Raw genomic sequence first — 21,236 nt, forward strand, 5'->3', positions numbered from 1 at the left:
TCCGCAGTCTTTCCATTCATTCTCCTTGCTCTGGTCTCTACCTTTATCTGAGATAAACCTCCCTGCAAGCTCTCTGTTCTTGCTCACCTTGGTCTGTCCTCAGCCAATGTCTAGGATGCAGGCAACAGCAGACTTTCTGTTTTTTTTCAGAGGCTCTGGGTCTCAACCTTGGCCTCTATCCCAGGGCATGCTTCTCATCCAGGATCTGACTCTCTCCCAGGGCCTAGTAACGCCCTGAACAGTGTATCTCTCTCTGTCACTCGCTCTCTTGGTCTGGCTTTCTCCCTGGATCGCTCCCACGGTAGTTCTCTACTGGAGTATGTTTCTCACCCAGGGTCTGGTTCGCCCCTTGGTTGGCCTCTCTCGATTGTCCTACCATGCAAAGGGTAGATGGACCATTCATATAGTCTCTCAAGACCACTGATCCCTCCAAGTCCTTTATGAACATCTGGAATTCCCACCAGTTCTGGTAACACAGCCCTCTAGTTCAAGCCTGTAGTCCAGCTTCCTATCTCCGAGATTGTGAAAGCTGACTTTTTAAATACTGCCTGGATCAGGTGTCTAATTTCTAAATACCTGCAGTGGTCTGTTTGGAAGTGATGGTTTGTAGTTCAGAACTCGGAGGAGCTAGTGCTTTGAAAAGGCTGGCGGACATTTTGAATTCATGACATGTGCTCTAGGCATTTGTTTGGTGCGCAGCATGTTTCCTTCTCTCACTGGTTTGCAGCTAAAGTGTTTTAAGCCTGTGAGTTGTACATTTCTTGGAACAGCATTTGGTTTTAGGCTTCAGTTTCAGTTTATTGTTCTGCAACAAATCAAGTGGCTTTACACAAAGCCCAGCAAAGCACTGCATCCTATTCATCAGTACAACATGTGCAATATCATTTTCTTTGTGGTTGAAGATACATCTTTCTACAATGTATTTACTCCAATCTGCATTTCTATATACACATATTAAATCACAACAGTACCTATTTAAGTTTTTAAGATTTACAACCTCAAATATTGCAAAACATCAATATTCATTACACATGCTCCGGACGAATTGGACTCATACTTGGCTATATGTCCTTACGAGAATCTTTCCATATGTTGTTTGAATGATGTAGAAGCTGATTTATATTAATTAAAGAAATTCAATACAGTAATGGCATTGAAATGTGTACCTCTGTACACATTTTCCTTACAAATAAATGGCAAAGTCTTCACTATTTCAGAAAGTTCATTTTTCAAAGCTTAGGATAATCCAAAAAAATGCTCACCTGATAATTCATAGAAATAACTTACTTTAGAAGTTCTAGGTTCTCCAACTCAACTGCTTTCAACACTATGATACAGACACTGAGAAAAACAGTTTCTTCCTTGTTTAACTGATAATTTATTAGACAAATAAGAGTTCACGTTACCAATATTAACAAAATCCAATCGGGCCTGCTTAATACTTAAGCAAGGATATTAGCTGAAGGAATCAAATAAAATGTTTTAGTTTTTCCGGTCTCTTTACCCTGTACCTCTTAACCTGCTCATTACAAGAAGGCACAGATATTGTCTCCAGGTTTGAGCAAACACAGTTTTCACAGAAAAGCTATAGTAGTTGAGTTCTCAATGTTCCCCAAATGTGCTTGTAGTGTATTTGTGTCAATAAATCCCCAAACGGAGGCTTAATTTGCTACCTGGATAAAGATGTTCAAAGAATATGTTTGATTTAAATGTGTCCAGGTGTAATCAAGAAATTGTTTATTAATCTTCAAAAGTTCCTTTACTGTCTCTAGGGCTTTAATATTCATGTGATGAGTCCAAGTCAATTCAGATTGAAGACCTCACACAAATATGTATAAAAAGACACCTGTTGCAGAGATTTACTCTTGATTTGGCAGATAAATGACATCTTTGAAAAAACAAGTCTCTTACCTTTGTGTGGTTTTTGGACAAGGTAAGAGTTTTGTATGGGCACGCCCTGCTGCTGAATGTCATGTTATGTTTGTGAGCATCAGTACCGTACCCATTTCTGTAGTAGTGATGTTACAGTGCTGGGGCTTTTCCAGATAATGGCATATTTTCCCCCAATTTGGGTAAACCAGAGCGTGGTCTGTGAAAGTTGGAAAAAGGAAAACTATGAGCAGAAATGAAGTGGGATTCGAATAGAGATGAAGAGACAAACAGTTGTAAAGGTACAAGGGGACTTAGGATGGAGGATTATAATTGTGGTGATTGTGATAGCATAAATGTGTGTGCAAAAATTGGTAGTGGACCAGGTGCATGTTGAGAGGGAAAAGAGGGAATAAAACCTTCCCATGATGCTGAGCAGACAGTGGGCCTCATCACGAGTTGGGCTGTATTCCCGGCTGTAATACCGCCGACTGTAATAGCCCTAGCACCGACCGGCCTGGGGGTATTACCACCGGATCACAGGTTGGGCCTTAACGGTAAATCCCCATTCCTAATTGGGTCCATTGGATCCAATGGGGAATTTTATAATACAGCCGGGTGTAATACTGCCGAAAACAGGGATTTTCACCTCCAGAAAAAAAGCTGGAGGTGAAACAGATGATTTAGCGCCCAACTCGTGATAGGGCCAGCCCTTAAATGTGGCGGTAATACTGTTACCACCGCATTTAAGGGCTACAGCCCAACTCGTGATGAGGCCCAAGTATCTAGTACATTGGCGTTACTAGAATTAGTCAATACCTGGCTGTGTGATGGACCCCAGCAGTGCTGAAATGGGACCTTGTAGAGTGGAGGCTTCTTCAGAAGATAACAATTTTGAATTCCCACCCTGTAAAGAAGGAGGCTAATCTGAGGGTGGAAAGCCGAATGACTGACAGAAGTGCCAGAACCTAGAGTTGGCTGTGTAACGGTGAACGTGGGCAGCACAGAAGAGAAAACAGAAGGAGAAAAGGGATACCCATGATCCACCAAATGTCCCCTCAGCTTAACAACATTATGAGGGATGAGATTCAGGGATCGATATTAGGTGCTATGAATAAAATACAGTGCAGTAGTCAAAAAAAGGCTGTAAAATCTTAGTGATATTACCCAGAAGAATAGACCCTGAATTCTCTAGCAGGGAAAGGTAGACACCTTCATTAAATATCATTGACGACGACTGTCATTAAATATCACCCAGAGGACACAAAGCGCGTATCCACTGTTACTTCAGAAGTTGTAAAGATCTGTGATCAATTCAATTGAATAAAAAATCCAGGGAGGGCATTCCTGCCATGCCCAAATCACCAAAGTGTAACAATGGCGTAGCAACTACATCCATTGCAAGAGCGGTACATTGGCTAAATGTTGGCAGCTAAGTGCACATGTCATTGTTGACAAACTTATGGTAGTAAAATGGAAAACAGAAGTGCAAAGAAGGCCAATGTATAAATGAGGTTATAAAACAAATGAGGCACACAGAAAATACCTCATTTGGGCATACTTACTCCATTGCAGAGATATGCTCTGACGGTTCGCTCAATAAAGGGGCCTAGCCTTAGTTTAGTTTCTGGAAAAAGCAAAAACACAAAGGAGAGCAAAGACTTCCATGCTTGACCTGCAACGCAAACTCGGTCCAGTGACTTCTCCACTGAAAGACTGACACTCTTTAGTGTGATGACATTGTAGTGATTAAATTGAGCGAACGATCGATTGATTCCTGTACATTCATTTTGATTAAATGCAGCCAAGGATTTAAGGGACCATGGTGAAGCCGCAATGACACAGATTATCTATGAAGGAAAACTGTTTCAATTCAGGAAGCCTCCTCTATCTCATCAAAGCAGAGGCACAAGATCAGAGATTAAGCAGAACTGTGGGTGAAGTAGGCATACAGGTGCCATTCCATGATGCTCCAAAATCCAGGATAGGCGCTTGCACATTGACAAACCAACAGCACAGGTTGTTGGCGACAGCTGCTACGCATACCACAAGGTCAGTACAGAGGATACATCTGGTTGGCCACAAGTGAACATTAGGTTCGATATTGCCAATTGAAAAAAAAAGAGATTGCCCTGTAAATAAGTTTATGCAACAAAAGGAAGTAACGGTGGCCACAAAAAATGTGTTCATCCCTGAAAACATGTATATATTAAGTAACTCTATGGTTAACCCCTGAAAAAAAGTAGGCATCAACACAAAGAAGTGAGATGGTAAGACAGTAAAGCCATTCAACAAGGTGCACTTAAGAAAGCATTAATCTACAGCAAACACCCCTGGGCAGATTTACACCAAACTCAGATTGTTGTTTAGAGTTTGGTCCAACTTGAAATCCTTTTGTGGTTTGATATAAACAAATCCAACAAAAGAAAATGTATGTTTATGCATATACATATAAAACAAAGTCTGTGTAGTTATGGTTAAATTGGCTTTCCCACATGAACCACACTTTTTGAGGCAGCTCATAAGTTTAAAAAATATAGAGCCGATGATGAATAATTTTGGAACATTTGGTGCAGGTTCGTCAATGGCGGGAAACTGACAGAGGGGGATGTTCCAAAATGTTCAAAATCCCAATAGACTTCAATGGGACAAAAGTTTTGCTCACGGCAACCACCCAAACCGCTGGACAAATTTGCACCAAAGTTGCATGATAAGTGGTGGCCTGGTCCCGAAAGTTTTCTTTTAAAAATGTGCTGTTAATCTGTACAGCTGGTTTTTAACAAATGCCCATAAAGTAGGTAAAAAGATTAATGTTCTCTCGGTTCAGTCCATGGAATCACTTCCTGCTTCGGTGTTCGCACACTCCTCTAGATCAATCAGAGGGGGTGCGTAACATTTGCGGACATCGCGTTAAGGTGCTGAGTTGATATTTGAGCAATGTGAGGTGCGTCAAAAATGTCTAAACAGATGCCATGCTAGATTCGTGAATGGCTCTGTAGTCCGTGACCAGCACGGTGAAAACCTTTCAAAAACACAACATTACACTTGTCTTACAAAGTAAACAACTTCTGGAGAGGTTATGGTTGCTGAGGATAGTGTGGGATATTTCAAGAAAAGGTCAAAAAACGGGTGTTGTTTCTTTTCAGGTGTTCGCGAACATCAAGAGATGTTCGCAAGCTTGACAAATGTTCAAGGACATTCATGCATTTGTATACATTACAAGTTCTGCAGTACAAATCCTGTAGTTATGGTTAAGCTGCTTTCCCATAGGAAGAGTTCTTTTTGGGATGCTTTTAACTTTGGTGCTGTTTGGCGAATCCAAACGGAACTTAGAAAATAAAATATAGACAAAACTCAGAATGAGTTTGGAATGATTGGTGTGGTTTTGTCAAGGTGAGGCACATTTAACGTGGGTAGGACCAAAGTTTTCGAAATCAAGATAGACTTAATTGGGAGATAAATGTGATCACGGCTAGAGCCGAACTGATGGACGGATGTGCACCAAACTTGTGTGGGGAGCGACAGCCTGGTCCCGAAAGCATGCTTTTGCAAATTTGGTGTAATCCTTCCAGTCTTCTTTTTCCAAAAGTGCCAAAATGTAGGTACCAAAAAATGGTGATATCGCTTTGGTGCCTGAGGCATAGCCACTATTGAAAGATTATGGGGTTAAAGTGGGCACTGGGCTAGCCTGCAGCAAGGTCTAATGTCTACTATGAAATGCTAAGTGGGGCCTGCAACATGCCTGATGCTCAGGAACCAGGGATTGGGGCCACCGGCCATTGCTGCAAGCAACAGACATTGGCCCAGTGTCCTATTTTGGGGGTTTAGTGGCCACTGTGCCAGGGTGCAGGCCATGGCCAATGTCTACTTTGGGTTGTTCGTGGGGCAGGTAGCATGACAGAATCTCATGCGCCAGGGAGTGTGGTCACTTGTCATGGCTGCAAGTCATTGCCACTGGCCCACAGTCACACAATCGGGGTATAGTGGCCACTGGGCCAGGCCACATGCCAGACCCAATCACTACTGTGGTTTGCTTTGCAGGGCCGGCAACATGGTTGAAGCCCATGCCCCAAGGTTTGAGGCCACAGGCCTTGGTTACAAGCTAAGGACACAGGCCCACTGTCCCATTATGGAATACTGGACACTGCAGCAGGACGCAGGCTAGGTCTAGTGGCTATTGTGAGTGGCTTGGTGGGAACTGTGGCATGGCCGAACCTCATGACCCAGGCACTTGAGCCATGTCTTGCATCCCCAGTATGCATTGCTCAAAGTGACACACGTCAATGTGCGCTGAAAAATATATGTTGATTGAACTTTATAGGTGTTTCATATATTTTAAAGCAGAATCTTTAATAACTAGCATACATTGTCAGAATAGAATGACACATCTTCAGTTAAAAAAAAGCATGGAAATTCACTGACATTAATTTGTTACAGTCATGTTTTGGATACGTTGCTATGCCCAATTTCTTCTGTTGATTTTTTGGTAGGGCCAACAATATGGCTGAAGCCCCCCAGGGATTGCGGGCACTTTTCCATGGCCACAAGCCTTGGACAGTGGCCAGCGACCTCATTATGGGGTGGACACTGGACAAGGTTGCAGGTTAGGTCCAGTGGCTATTGAGGGAGATTTGGTGGGGCAGGGGTAATGGTTAAGCTGCACGGCCTGGGCAATTCAGCCAGAACTTTTATCCCAAGCTTGTGCTGCTCAAAGTGACACACACCAGTTTGGTTAAATGAGCGTTATAGTTCTTTCATATATGTTAAAAGAGGAATTATTAATAACTTACATACAGTGCTGAAACATCATGAAACATCTTCCATTATAGAAACTGTTGAACTACAGTGAAAAACCTTGATGAAGGGATGGTATGGTTCAGTTGCCCTGTGAAAAAAGGTGTTGAAGGGACCCTATGGTTAATTTGCTCCAATAATGCCCTTTGAAATTCAGTAAAAAATGTTGCTAAAGGGATGTTATAGTTAAGTTGTGCTAAAAAAAACTTTGAAATTCAGAGAAAACTTTGTTAAAGGGACATTTTGATTGCAGCACAAAATGGAAAAACCAGAGAAATGTGCCAGTTATGGTAAGCTATGCGGCCCCCACCATGCACTATGTAGACTAACACCCATGACATCATTAATACACACTCGGTCCCAAAATCAAACCAACAAACATGAATCAACAACACATTTCCTAGAGAAATAGGGCTAAAAAAACAAGTAATTGAGCCAACAAGAAAAAACTAATCCGGTCCAAGCTTTCTGAAACTCTAAATGACAAAGCACTGCATGCTCACAACATGGACTCACCCGAAAACTATAGATCTGATATTTTGAAACTTTTTGAAAGATGTGTCTATGTATTTATTTGTAAACCTTTTTAAAATAATGATCTTTGTATATTTTTGTAAACTCATTTTTTCTGTCTTTTTAAAAAATGTATTGGATTTAATTGTATGTATTGAATCGAATAAACATTTTATGAACTGAACTAAAACCTTGGGTGGAAGAAAATTATTTAAGGCAGACATGAGTTGGTAGTAAAGTAGATTTGATAACCACACTTCAGTCTCCAGTGTGGCTACATTATAGGTGTCATGTATATATATAGCCATGGCACATGATGGCAAGATTGCAGCTCCATTTAGGCGATTCCTTGAACACTCCCAGACTCTTGGTTTTAGGGCACAGTTTAGCTTAAGATGCATGGGAGTTTAATGGGATGGGGACCGCACATTTTTGTTTGCGCCTGAACACCTTTAGTTCTGCTTTGCCAATAAAATTGCGCCTATGACAGTATCATTACTTTCTCCATTCTGAACAGGGATTCTTTTTCCAAGGTGTCCAGTGTGCCTGCTTTTCAGTAGATGACAAATACATCTTCACAGGTGCAAAAGACCGGTCTATTAAAGTCTGGGATGTTTCGAGTGGTGAGTAACCGCAGATGATGGGCATGATTTGGCGAAAAGCGCTTTATAAATGAAATAAAATACTAAATACAAATGTGTACTTCAGTTGTTTATTATAGATATATGCATAGATATAGGTGCAATACAATGCATGGGAACATGCAACAGTAATAGAAAAAATGTACAGCACTTCCTTATTGCACCCTATTTGTGACACCACAAATCCCATATAGTAAGAAAATGACATCAATTGAATAATCATGCAAACATTCTTACTTTGTCAGGCTCCAGTATTTTGCCACCATTGTGCCTTGATGTTAATTTACACTAATCCACTAATCCATTTAAACACATTTAAACATTGTTTTCCACGGTTCCACGGTTCAACAAGTTGCAGGGACACAGAATATCTATAGCATCAGGAGCAAAAACAAACTCCTTCATAGAGTTACAGGGCAGATGTGAGTAAGACCACAGAAATATATGGAATAGAATACCCCGATAGTTAAAGTGAAAACTGTGTACATAGACTTTTACCCAACATCCATTGCTAATAACCTTTGACTCTCAGAATGGATTTGGATGACAATTTCCCAAACAAAGTTTTTCACGGCAACCCCCACGCCCTCCTCCCACTCCCCCAAAACTGCACATTTTGGGAGGGATTCGTGAAAAAATTGAAATTAAGTGACCTCCTAGACTTCATGGTATGTTCCGCTTAGCTTTATTAGTATCTTCTTAGGTTACAACAGTTTGACTTCTTAGGAACAGTTACTTAAGACAGGCAGAACAGACACTGGCACCCATCACCCAGGCAGGGCTCTCTCTAACTGCCTGGGCTAGGAACTCTCATCACCAACATTCTCTCATCCACACAATAACATCTTACATGACTTCACAAGCATCCAACTACACTCACAAGCACAATACAACACATCTCCCTTTCTTCCTGAGACATTGCATACGCATAGGTACACATATACATAAAGTACGACACAACAAAAAGTTATTGAGAAAACAAATAAAATGCACTTTTCGGGTTAAACTCCCATTCATTTTCCCATTGAGAAAAAGTGCAATTTTGTAACAGCTGTAGCGCAAAAACCATTGTGCAGATTTGGACCAAATAAGAAAATAAGAAACAACTTCAGCACAGAGTGTTGACTTAATTTCCTTGACTGGTATGGGGTCAATCTGTCCAGAGGCTTTTAAAATATTCAACGGAAAATGGTGTGCACCCTGCTCCCAAAAACGTTACATATCTCCCAAGGTGCTGTGCGGCAGAGAGACTTTGCAGAAATGAAAAGCCAGCAATTTATTTGGGCTCTATGAGAATTCGGAGGCAAACGTACCACGTCCCTGGCCAGGATTGCAGGTACGAGCAGAGCACTGGTCACTTGAAGGCGGAGGAGCTCCTTCTCCCTCATCCTGGTCACGGGAGAGGAGCGATCCGCTGGGGCTGCAACGCGTGCCCAACACATATTGACTTCCGAGGAAATGGGATAAATAAGCTTGGCAGCCCGAACCCTCCAGGACTGGTTACTGCAACACCCAAGCCATCAGGAATTGCCCGGGGAGGGCTGGTAAAGCAGCCACAAAGGCCCTAAACGGGATAAAAGCAGCACCTTCTGCTAACTTGCAGAGAACTGTCCCTGAGCCCACACACCACAAAGATCTGCACCACCCCAGGCAATCCAGGTTAAACAGCCTTAATATGTTCACCCTCGGGCAGCCTTGAGGGTCGTGAGACCCACATTTTCAGTGGTCCATTAGAGAATAGCCCAGAACCCAAAGAAAATAAGAGAGTGAACGGATACCCTCAGCAAAGACAAACTGCACAGAGGATCTCCCTCGGAGCCCAAGACACGCTAAATATTCTAAGCGCTTCTCCCTAGTGGGAAGTCCGACACCTGTAAAAATCAAGTGTCAACAGTACCAGAGAAGCCCTCCACTCCACCTCAGATGGAAAGGCCTTAGTGCACCCTCCCGCCAGGAAATCTCATTTATGGGCAGGATGACGACAGGCAAAACTAAGGAGAAAACAGGGGCCTCCATCAGAGACATGCTCCAACACGCGTAGGCACCACCAGAATTATCGCTCCGTGCTGGAAGAGGAAGCCCATCCCACCACTGAAGGGGATATCTTGAGCTTATTCCAATCTCTGCAAAACGAGATGGCATCAACAGCAAAAGACCTAAAAAGCTCTTTTCAAGAACTGTCACACACCGTACAACAAAATGAATCCAAATTAGACGACTTGGAAACTGCCTTCTATGAAAAAAAAACAATCTCATGATTCACTCGAACAAAGTGTGGCAGCACTAGAATCATACTGGCGTGTGTGGAAGAAAAGCAAGAGGATGCCGGAAATCATTCCCGAAGGAACAATATACGAATAAGAGGAGTGCCAAGAAGCATCCTAGACCGCAACCTGGAAGGGTACGCTGGAGCTCTATAAGACCAAGGACCTAATTTTTCAAAAGGCTCTAGCAATGCTGGACCTATTATTCTGAGGATCGACTTTACAGCTGTTCCAAGATCCCTCCCAGGGAACAATACCACGCCACAGACAAACGGGGCCATTGACCATTTGGCTCTCGGAAAAGGGGATCTGCTACAAATGGAGCTATCCATTCCGGATCATGTTCCAAATAGAAGGGTCACAACACCAGTTTACATCACTCAAGGCAGCAGTAGAAACCCTGAAGATTCCAGCAGCGGACATACATCTTTCAGAAGAACTGGCCTCAGAAGCCTCAGCACCTCCATGGTCACAATCAAAGTCAATGAAGGCAGGAGACCTTCAATAGACAAAAGAGAAAGGAGCAGAGATGAAGAAGCACCAGAGTGAACAACGGGTTTGTTGATCTAACTCAATTTAGCTCCCTCAGGAGCGACACTTTGTCTTTGGGGGTTCAAGTACTCTGAAACTATGATACCAAGGAGCTGTATATCAATGGAAATAATTGTAACGGCAGCAGCAGGTTGATTTATTTTGCAACCATTTATACTCAAAGGGGCAATAGGAACACGTGCCCTTATTCAAGCAGGGATCTTGATGTTGACCCCACACAGGGTTATTTTAGTTTCATCTTTTTTTTATTATTCTATTTTCCTTTTATGTTGTGTGGTCATACATCCAGATGAATAGCAGGAAGTGTCACTTAACTAAGAGTTGGAATACTGTACAATATTCTAGGGAGCGGAGCTGGTATAATGGGCCATAGGAATACACTGGTTTTCTTTTTTGTCTGCGCTAACAACCCCCAATAGTTGGAACAGATTGCTAGACATACCTGGTATGGTTATAAACCATGGCTGATATAAAAATTGTATCCATAAATGTCCAAGGGCTTACCTCACAGAGGAAAAGGAAAGGAGTCCTCTCGAAATTATTAGAGCTCAGGACAGACATTGCTCTTCTTCAAGAGACTCATTTTCTGAGCCGAGATGAGATTCGGTTTGAGATCACGCTGGTTCGCAGATCAGTCCTCTGCTTCCTCAGCTACCAAGAAAGCCGGGGAGGCTATATTAATAGTGAAATCCCTACATTTTGAACGTGTGAAAGTGGTAAAGGATGCCATGGGCAGATATATTGGGGTTGTTTTGCACATAGCGGGAAAAGACCTTACAGTAGTATCAGTGTATGGCCCCAATCAACAACAAGCTCAGTTCTATGCTGACTTCTTTCCTCAAATAGCACAACTCCAACAAGGGGAGCTGGAAATGAGAGGTGACTTCAACTAGGTACTTGATGGGTGTATGGGTAGGTCGGGCCCAGAGTCCTTAGCTGAGTCAGCGAGAGCGGCCCCCCTCAAACGGGCAATGGCCGACTTGAACCTGGTCGATGCATGGGGGAACCTTCACCCTCAACATCGGGACTATTCCCATTTCTCGCATGTGCATCGCACCTATTCCAGAGTTTATTATTTCCTGGTATCTCAATCCCTATTGCCCGGGATCTCAGTAGCCACTATAGAAGTAGCTTTAGTATCTGATCATTCCCCTATCAGAGTACATTTAGAAAGATACAGCCTGGGAGGTAGGAAGTCCATGGGGTGGAGACTGAATGACTCAATACTTACAGACCCAGTCATATGTTCTGATATTACTACACAAATCACACAGTACTTTCAAGAAAACCTCACAGGGGAAGTTCCCATTTCAGGAGTGTGGGAGGCTCTCAAGCCCACCTTAAGGGGTAAAATTGAACAGTATAGCCACAGCCAGTAAAAAGCTACTATCCACCCAGATGGTTCAGGCTGAGGAAAAGGTGATCAAATGGGAATCTCAATACAAGAGTGATGGGCCTGGAAAACATATCGACAGCTCCAGGTAGCCAGAGCAGAGTTGAAGGCATTGTGGGTGGGGCATATCTTGCATAAACCGCTCCGTACAAAGCTCTTTTACTTTAGCACCTCCAATAAAGCGTCCCGAATGCTAGCCTACAAACGTCAAGCACAGCGTAATAGTACTGTAATAGGGGCCCTGCAAGACAGTAGCGGTCAGCTTCATACTAACGAATCTGAGAAAATACGACTCTGAGCTATTCACAGCGAACCCATCCGCGAGCCCACAACAGGAGGCCTTCTTTCTTGAGGCTCAGCTCCCCCAAGTCACGGTCGAACAAAGGCAAGGTCTGGACGCACCGATTTCAACAGAAGAAATAGCACATTCCATCCGTTCCTGCCAAGGCAATAAGGCACCCGGTCCCGACAGCTACACAGCCGGCTTTTTAAAAAAAGTCTCAGCAGTCCTCTCCCTTTTATGGCAACTTTGTTTCATTCCTTTTCGGAGACGGGTACGATCCCACCTACTATGAAGGAATCGCTCCTGACTTTGCTTACTAAACCAGATAAAGACTCTACCCTGTGCTCATCCTTCTGTCTGATCACTGTGCTCAACTACGATTCTCGAATCTATTCAAAAGCACTGGCCACAAGATTGGCCCAGATCCTACTGAAACTGGTGTTGGCAGATCAAACAGGGTTTATGCCCGGGCGCCAAACGCATGACAACATCCGGCGTACAATAGGCATTTCGGCCTGGGTGCAACAACACAAGCGAGCAATGGCTTTGCTTTCAATTGATGCTGAGAAATCATTCAACCGAGTTGATTGGTCATATCTATCCAAGGTCCTGAAGGGGTTCGGGTTAGGCCAGCATTTCCACACATTGCTAGTGGCCAACTTTGTATTACCATCTACGAAGATTAAAGGAAACGGGATTCTCTCCAATCCAGTGCACTTATATAGAGGTAATCGCCAAGGGTGCCCGTTGTCCCCATTATTATTCCCTCTCTCAATGGAACCCTTGGCTTGTTTGGTGCATTCATCGGGAGGCATTAAAGGGTTTGAAATAGCGGGCCACCACCACAAGCTGGCCCTATATGCGGATTAGCTCCTTTTTTATATATGCAGGGCTCTAGACCCACGCTGCCACATATCATCACGCTTCTGGAACGCTTCCACAAGGTCTCAGGCTTTAAGATTAACCTAACAAAATCAACTATTCTCAACATTACAGCGCCAGCAGAAACAGTAGCGCAACTGAAGAGAGATCTCCCCTTCTCATGGGCCCCACAAACCTTCAAATACCTAGGGGTGTACCTGACGGTGAAATATATCGACCTTTATAAGGCTAATATCATCCCATTGTTTGTTAGAATCAAACAAGATTTTGTAAGGTGGGGTGGTTTCGGAAATCTGGGAAGATGACAGCAGTCAAGATGACTCTATTACCACGCTTACTATATGTCTTCCAGGCATGGTCAATTTGGATACCAAAAACGCCCCTGAAAGATTTGCAATCGCAGATATTTAGCTTTATATGGTCCTGGAAAAGGCCGAGAGTAGCCAGACATATACGTTGATGGCACCTAAAATAGCAGGGGGCTAGCAGTGCTGGATATTGAAAGCTCTCTATACGCGGCTCAGAGAGCACCGGTTCTGGAGCGCCACAATGTGTCCCAAACACAAGAAACTAAACATTGGATAGACATTGAGCAAGAGGTCACAAGAGCCCCTCTACATGAGGCATGTTGGGTCTCCCCCAAGATTCGCAAGATCGGGATGCGGGGTCTTCCAACTTCTAATGCCACATTGGAATACTGTGACAAAGGTCAGCGAAAATATAAGGTGACAACATTTCCTTTGCCAAAGACAGGACTGCAGGGTAATAGGGAATTTCCCGTGTGTTTAGCCAAGGGAAGATTCACCGGCTGGAAAGAAAGGGGCCTTCATACACGGGGCCTGTTGTATCGGGGCAACCATCCACTTACGTTTGAGGAATGCAGACAGACCTACATGGTGGGGGAAAGAGATAGGTTTGAGCATCTGCAGCTATAGCACTGGGCCACCCAACCACGAGTCGAATACAAAGAATTCCAAAGAGCTGCATTAATACGATTTTTAAAGATAGAAGAACCAATCCTAGTCCTTTTAATAGGGTATCCAAGTAACGGATGTCCTCACACTATTTTTCCTTGTGAGTCTGAGTATAAATCTAAGTGTTGAAAAAAAAATGTATAGACATTTTTTCCCAGTACTCTAAAATGTTTTTGTTTGGGAAATGTATTTATAAAACACAAAATGTGTGAAGCATGAGACAGTTGTCAAACACAACAAAAAACAATTATTATTGGCAAAATGTAGATAAATAGAAAAACTAAATTTGTTATCACAGAACAAACGAACAATTTTACATTAGTTTCCAAGAACATAAGAACAAAAAAATCAATAAATACAGAAAATGTATGCAAAAACTTCCAGTTACAGGTCTGCCTACGTATACGTAAGTGACGACATCATAGTCATTTAGGGTTTTAGTGTTCTAGAAGTTTCTTTAAGTCAAGTCTATGAACAACCAGATACGTTTTCGGCAAGCCATCTGTAGGGCTTGATGTCAATAGCTTTCCTCAGGGCGAATTTACCACTAGGGGGAAGCAGACAGAAAAATAAAAATTAAAAAAGGTGAAAAAAGATTTATGTATGTTTACACTCAGATACAGGAATGCTTTGAAAAATTGCATACAATTTTTCTATTTGACTGTACTCATTTCAATTGTCCTGGAAAAGACTTTCCCAATTATTTGGTGGGTAAAGACGAAGGACAAAAGACCGGTAGGACTCCTCGTTGGTGCGAAAAGTATAACGCACAGGATAGAGGAAGCCAGCCAGTACTCAACTTTTTAATCTATGAGCAGCAAACAAATGCTCACTTTAGAATCTGTTACTAGCCACAAGTAATCACTTAAACAGCTCATGCAATAGTTTTAAAGTTTTGTGTATTGTATAGTTTCATACCTGGTGTTTGAAGGAAGTTCAATATATCCATTGGTACGGTGCGCCCATTGATACCGATGCATCCACATCCAACCCAATTGTATAAAATGCAGCGGTATTGTTGAAAGTAAACCTAATTTAAAAAAATGATTTTTATAATTCGTTATATGGGTGAGCCCTAATGTCCATGTCTTCACATTTTTAATATGTAAATCATCACATTACATATTGGCAATAATTTGGCCTAAGATATTCCAGCCCACTATGTTTTCACGGTAGACACACGACTTTATTTGTTTGTGTTCTTAGCAGTGACCTTTTTATCGTTTTCTGCATAATCTTCCAAGGTATGGTAAATTGGATTTCCAAATTGCCTAAAAGCTAAAATGTGTGCATATTAAAATATGCCTGTCATTTGGCGTTCGGTGCGGGAGCCCGCAACATGTTTCCCTACTAAATACCTTGGTTTCGTGTTTGTCCTCGGTACGACTTCTCTCCTTCGGAACGTTGTGTTGTAGTAAGTGCTGGAAGATACAGCGAAAACACCGACTTAGTTTCGCTCTGTAGTGTAAAGTTATGAGCTATTGGTTGCCACAGTGCGTTCTGATCTGTACTCGAGTTGCATGCCTCCGTCTGATAGGATACAGGGGCTTAGCCCTCTCTGCACGTGACAGAGAGTTGTCAAGGTGATTATTAGTATAAGCGTTTCAGCATTTGGCAAATTGTATTTACTGTTCGGATGCAGACTCGGCCGCTTGTTCATTTTGATTAATTTAACCCATCTGGATGAAATGAATTACGGCATAAACGAGCAGTTTATGGAAAAATGTCAGGGTTTTAAAAAAGGACCTGCGTCCATGGCAACGTGTCTACCCAACCACGAGTAGCACCCCTAGGGAAACAAGAGACCACTGAGGATTGGTTTCTTGGTGACCCAAAAAGACGTCTCGAACAATCCACTTCAGGGAAAATAGCTTTAAACTAATATTCCCCTGGTATCTCACTCCACTGGGTATGCACAAAATTACTCCGACCCTCCCCCCACCTGCTTGCAGTGCAATGCAGCCTCAGGCTCATTTTTCCACATGTGTGGGAATGCCCCCAAGTGCAAACATGTTGGCAGACAGTAGTCACCCAGATGGGAGAAATATGTGGGTTTGAACTGGAAATGGATACACTGGTTTTACTTCTGGGAAACGAAGACACACAGGGGCATTACAAACTAACAGCCAGAAGCTCCAGATGAATTGCCTTCTTCCTAGTAGCATCGCGTCTGATAATTGCACAGTACTGGAAGTCATGAAACAAGCTAGGTATAAAAGAATGGTGGGCCAGAATATGGTATGTAGCTGCTATGTCCAAAATTAAAGCAGCAATGCTGGGAACAATGACAACATGGTTGATGTATTGGGGCCCCTCTAATCACGTTTGTGAATGCCTCTGATAATCCTGGTACCCACCCCAAACCCCACGCGATGTCCTCCTTCTCATTAATGTAGCGAGCAGAAAGAATATCCTGTCTTGCTTAGGCCTTCAGAAAGGACCAGGCACATAAGTCATTTCTCACCAAATACTCACCAACAATATGTGGGATGGCCACACAAACTGTTTTGTTTTGTATTATTTTGTCTATATTTTATTATTATTTTTTATTGTACTTTCCCTTTCTTGGAGCTCTTAAAGAATAAGTGATTATCGATAGTATTTGTTGTGATTAAAATGTTTTGAAACCGGTCAGATACAACACAACGTCATACAAGCCAAAGCCAATGTCTGCTGTCACCGTATCAATGGAATTTTTTTTATTGTAACCATGGACTGTATTGGCACCTACGCTATGGTGACGGTAACGTTGTTGTGAATGACTCAATAAACCTTAAATGAAAAAAGAAAGACAAAAATGTTTGTTTTCAGCCTAGTCCCATTCATTTTACCACAGATAAAAGGTGATTCAATTGAACACCTGTAGCGCAAAAACCGCTAGATGGATTTGCATCAAATAAGAAACATCATGGGCACAAAATGATAGAGATGCGTCTTTCGGTGGCTTGGCATAAATTGGTCCTGTAGTATTTACAATATATGGAGAAGAGTGTGCCTCCTGCTTCTGAAAAACGTGTATAGATCTTGCATGGTGCTTAATGGCAGAGTGGCTGGTAGGCCATCATTTTGTTCTTGCCTGATGCAAGCAATTCCCGCAGTAATACCAGGGGAAGCTGAAAATGAAAAGTGCTCAATGATACGTGGAGGAGGAAAATGGGTGCATTAACATATGGCTACAGGTGGGCTGGGGAAAGAGGACCACATGTCCAGTGGGGGAGTTTAGGTTGGGTTGGCGAGCCGATTTGTGGGGAGAACATTTTCTGCTTATTGGAGGAATCTGGTGGGAATCTTTCGAAATTTCCATTGTACCGTTGCAAGACACGCTAGGAAAAGAAAATGCATCACATGAACCAAACAGTTAAAGGTGACTGCAGGAATTAGCATACTCTGTATTACTGCGGGAATGATTATCAGGAATGACTTCTTCAAGAAAAGAGGACAGCAGCAAGAGTTGTTGTTAGGGTGAGAAATTATTGCTAGAATAAAAAGCGGGGAGGGTGGAACCCATAGCCTATGGACCACTGGGACTTGGCAATAGCCTTTTAAACCTGCACACCTGAGGCCACTGGCTAAATCCCCCTGTGTTTTTTTTATATTTAGGGCAACATGGACAATGGGCACAGCCCAGGTCGTGGCCACGGCCATAGCCATGGCTATGGCCAATTGTCTTCGCTCTTTTAAAATCATAGGTGTAACATGTAAATTGGCCACAACTAAGGGCTGTGGCTAGTTGGTCCTGAAGAAACTTCAATATAACAAAATCCTTGCAATTCAGTGAAAAAAACTTTAGTTAAGAGAGAGTCAAAGTGATCTGATTTATCGCAACAAAACTCTTGAAATTCAGTGGATATGGAAAGCAACAGCATCTTAACTCTGTACCTCCCCCTGCTGTCCGTTGCAAAGCCCATCAGCTCAAACATCTTATCACAGAAGGGATTCAAAATGAGATACACAATGACACCATGGGTGATATCAACAGGGGAGAACACTTTCATTAGGAACTACTTGAGAGAAGTGAGCCAAAGGGTCTCTAAAGTGCAGTAGAAGGAGCGTCAAGTGAAATCGCAGTTGGCAGTATTTGCCAGCATTTGGTACTCCTCCGAGCCGCCGTTCCTCCCACCTGTGCCTTGCTTCTTCGCTTTGTGTATTGGTTGTTTGATTCACCAATCGTACCTGGTGCTTGAAAAATGGTGTGCGCGCCCGGAGCGTAGTGCACCGCCAAGTGCAATCGCAGTCAGCAGGACAGCTAGCCAAAGAGGTATTATCCTCCTGCAGTGTTTTGGAGCAGGCTTCTTCATCCAGAGAGGATCCTGCGACACAGTTAAAGAGAAACTCTGTGTCAAGGTAGGAAGTGTACCCTACTCTGATACTACGGTATAGTTATCCGTCCTTCTTTTCCCAGTACTAACTATTGCATATAACATACACATTAAACTTTATTCTGACATGGGGCGTGCTGCAGTGGCCAATGATAATCTATCCACATCACTTAATCCTGAAACATTGAAGGTGAAAGACAAAATAATTGATTACTTTGCTAACCAGGCTGCCAGTGCTATCTCAAAGTACATACCTACAGAGAACAATTTGGACATTTCAAATATGCCGTTAATTGATAAAAACTCATTGTTGAACTTGTGCTACAGCCTCCAGAAAGAGGTTTTGACTAACTTTGTTACTTTTATGCCACTAGAAGTGGTTGTTGGTTCCTTGGGTACTTTTGACCTGGATCTCAACATTAGTGCTACTCCGAATCTCTTCGGCACAAATTCCGATTCATGCAGTAGAAATACTATTTCCTGCATACAACCTCCACTGGGCTCTGACCATGTTTCCTCTTATTATCATGTGGCCTGGCCATGCCACACTGAACACAATTGAGGGGCTATGAATTGACTTTGTCAACAATAACAATCAACCAGCATATAACCGAGGTCTGGTGCAGGGTTTTACTAGCTTGACAGTCCCCACTGTGTTGCCTATTGTGGCTGGTTGTGAAATGTGAAATGAACTAACCACTCCTTCACCTTTGAACCGTAGTCTTAGTGCAGCTACTGAGCTCAATCACTTTGTTAGTTTGCACAACATGGCTTCCCTTCCCCCAGCTGAGCTATGTCCAGAGAATAGTTTCCATGTAGTTTCTGCAGATAAATCCACTTCACCCAGCAATTAGGAAGGCCACTCAGTACAACCGATTTCCCTTATATGAAAGAACAAAATACACCCAAATAAAGAAAAGAAAATAAGTAAACACATAGCGACTGCATATCCCAACTGATACTCAAGGAAACCACCTCTCGTTATACACTTAGAGTGTCGGAGGCGGCCACAGCTGGTGAAGGTGCGACTTGACACAGTTCTGATACGAGCTACGCGATACGAGCTATGTTTAACATAGCAGATAGTATCCTCTACAGTCCTTCCTCCTACTTCATGTCGTTGTGTGTGGAGATTACTTGGAGCCCTGAACCGGAAAGCAGGGACCAAGCAGAGCGTACCGTAGAGTGCCGAGTTATGAATAAGCTCCGGATGGGTAGCTATCTGCCTGAGCTACGCCGGTGCCTGTGCTGGTGATGGGGCTGCGGCCCAGTGGATAGGGATTGAGGGGAGAGGCGGTTAGGGAAGCTGGGTCACTGTGTGCGGGTTCACTGGGAGTTCCCAGGCATTGCCCATACCACACTAGCTCCTCTAGTGGCTCCATCCTTAGGCCCTAGGTTCTTGCATATCTGAGGCCTTTTTGCCAGTGCCTGCAGCTTATTTTTCCCGCCCTATTGATTTAGAGAGTGGGCGGATAAGAGCCTCCATTCCCTCATTCCCATGTGGAGCGTGAGTTGAGCTAATTGCGGTTTGCATTGTTTCTGGCATTCTGCTGGACATACAAAGCACAGTTGAAGTGACCAGTATAGTCGTCAGCTTAAGGGATGACAGGCCTGATTGATTGTTGTCATTAAGGCAGTGTGGAGGTGTTACCTGTTATAAGTCTCTGGGCTTTGTGAATTTAGAAGGTGCCTTGCACCACTGTTTTGAAAAGAGCCACACTACTGTCCAGTGGATTAGTGTGGCACGATAGATTCTAGTAGTGAATTCTGTATTGCTCCATCCAGTGCTTTAAGTGGGGTAAGAAATTGAGGGGGGGGGGCTCGTTTGGGGGCGTGGCATCCGCTGTGGGCGTGGCCTAAAAGTGCACAAATCATAGTAGGGTGCGCAAACAAATATATAAATGTAGTAGAGCATTTATATATTTGTATGCGTACTAGTATGGTTTGTGTATTTTTCAAGCCTTCTTTTATAAACGTAGCAATGTTACATATTTCTATGTTTATAAAAGGTGGCTTGAACGTGTACAAATCATAGTAAGTTACGCACACTTGTGTGCTTACCTTACTATGGTTTGTGTACTTTTCAAGCCACCTTTTATAAACATAGACATTTGTAACATATTTCTATGTTCATAAAAGACGGCTTGAAACGTACAAGCCATCTTTTATAAAGCGTTGAGGACGGACAAAACCCAAGGTGGTTTTGTCCGTCCACAAAGCTTTATAAAAAATGCCTTGAATTGTGTACGTTTCAAGCCGTCTGTTATAAACGTAGAAATATTTCTACGTTTATAAAAGATGGCTTGAAATGTACACATTTCAAGGCATCTTTTATAAAGATTTGCCAAAGGAGACAGGCACCTCGGGCTCAGTGATCGCTGCTCTGAGCAGAGATCACAGAGCCTGAGGCGTCTTTCACCCTCTAGGAACCGGCGGGCTCCGTGATATAATCTACATATTAGATCATGGAGCCTGCAGGTTCACAGAGGGTCAGTGACCTGGTGAGGGCAAACAAAGGAACTGTTACTTCCCTGATGACCCCTCAGATGGGGGGTCATCAGGGAAGTTACAGTGACTGACAGAAGTGCCTGACAGAAGTGCCAGCCAGCCTCAGCAACGCTGTGGCTGGCTGGCACTTCTGTCCACTTGCCTAACGTTACACTGGCAGGCACATCTCCCGTCGCGGCTGCGGCCGTGACGGGATAATACGTCCTGCCATGGCGTGGTGGGACGGGGGGCCCCGGCAGGGCCC

General features: G+C 43.2%; 1 protein-coding gene and 1 long non-coding RNA gene across 2 annotated transcripts in view; one reads left to right on the forward strand and one right to left on the reverse strand.

The window, feature by feature from the left end:
* Positions 1 to 21,236, forward strand: part of NWD1 (NACHT and WD repeat domain containing 1) — a 337,845-nt gene that overhangs the window by 269,101 nt on the left and 47,508 nt on the right. Inside the window, exon 18 of the mRNA XM_069649205.1 lies at positions 7,694 to 7,799. Within this exon, the coding sequence (XP_069505306.1) occupies positions 7,694 to 7,799 (106 nt within the window). The remainder of the gene's footprint in view (positions 1 to 7,693; positions 7,800 to 21,236) is intronic.
* On the reverse strand, positions 14,550 to 15,607 carry LOC138571612 (uncharacterized). The gene is made up of 3 exons (XR_011303892.1): positions 15,524 to 15,607; positions 15,084 to 15,195; positions 14,550 to 14,712 (listed from the first exon to the last, which is right to left on the reverse strand). It is a non-coding gene; the product is annotated as an uncharacterized lncRNA (long non-coding RNA).

The sequence above is a fragment of the Ambystoma mexicanum genome, chromosome 1p (assembly GCF_040938575.1).
Source record: "Ambystoma mexicanum isolate Mex_15411 chromosome 1p, UKY_AmexF1_1, whole genome shotgun sequence".
NCBI lineage: Eukaryota > Metazoa > Chordata > Amphibia > Caudata > Ambystomatidae > Ambystoma > Ambystoma mexicanum.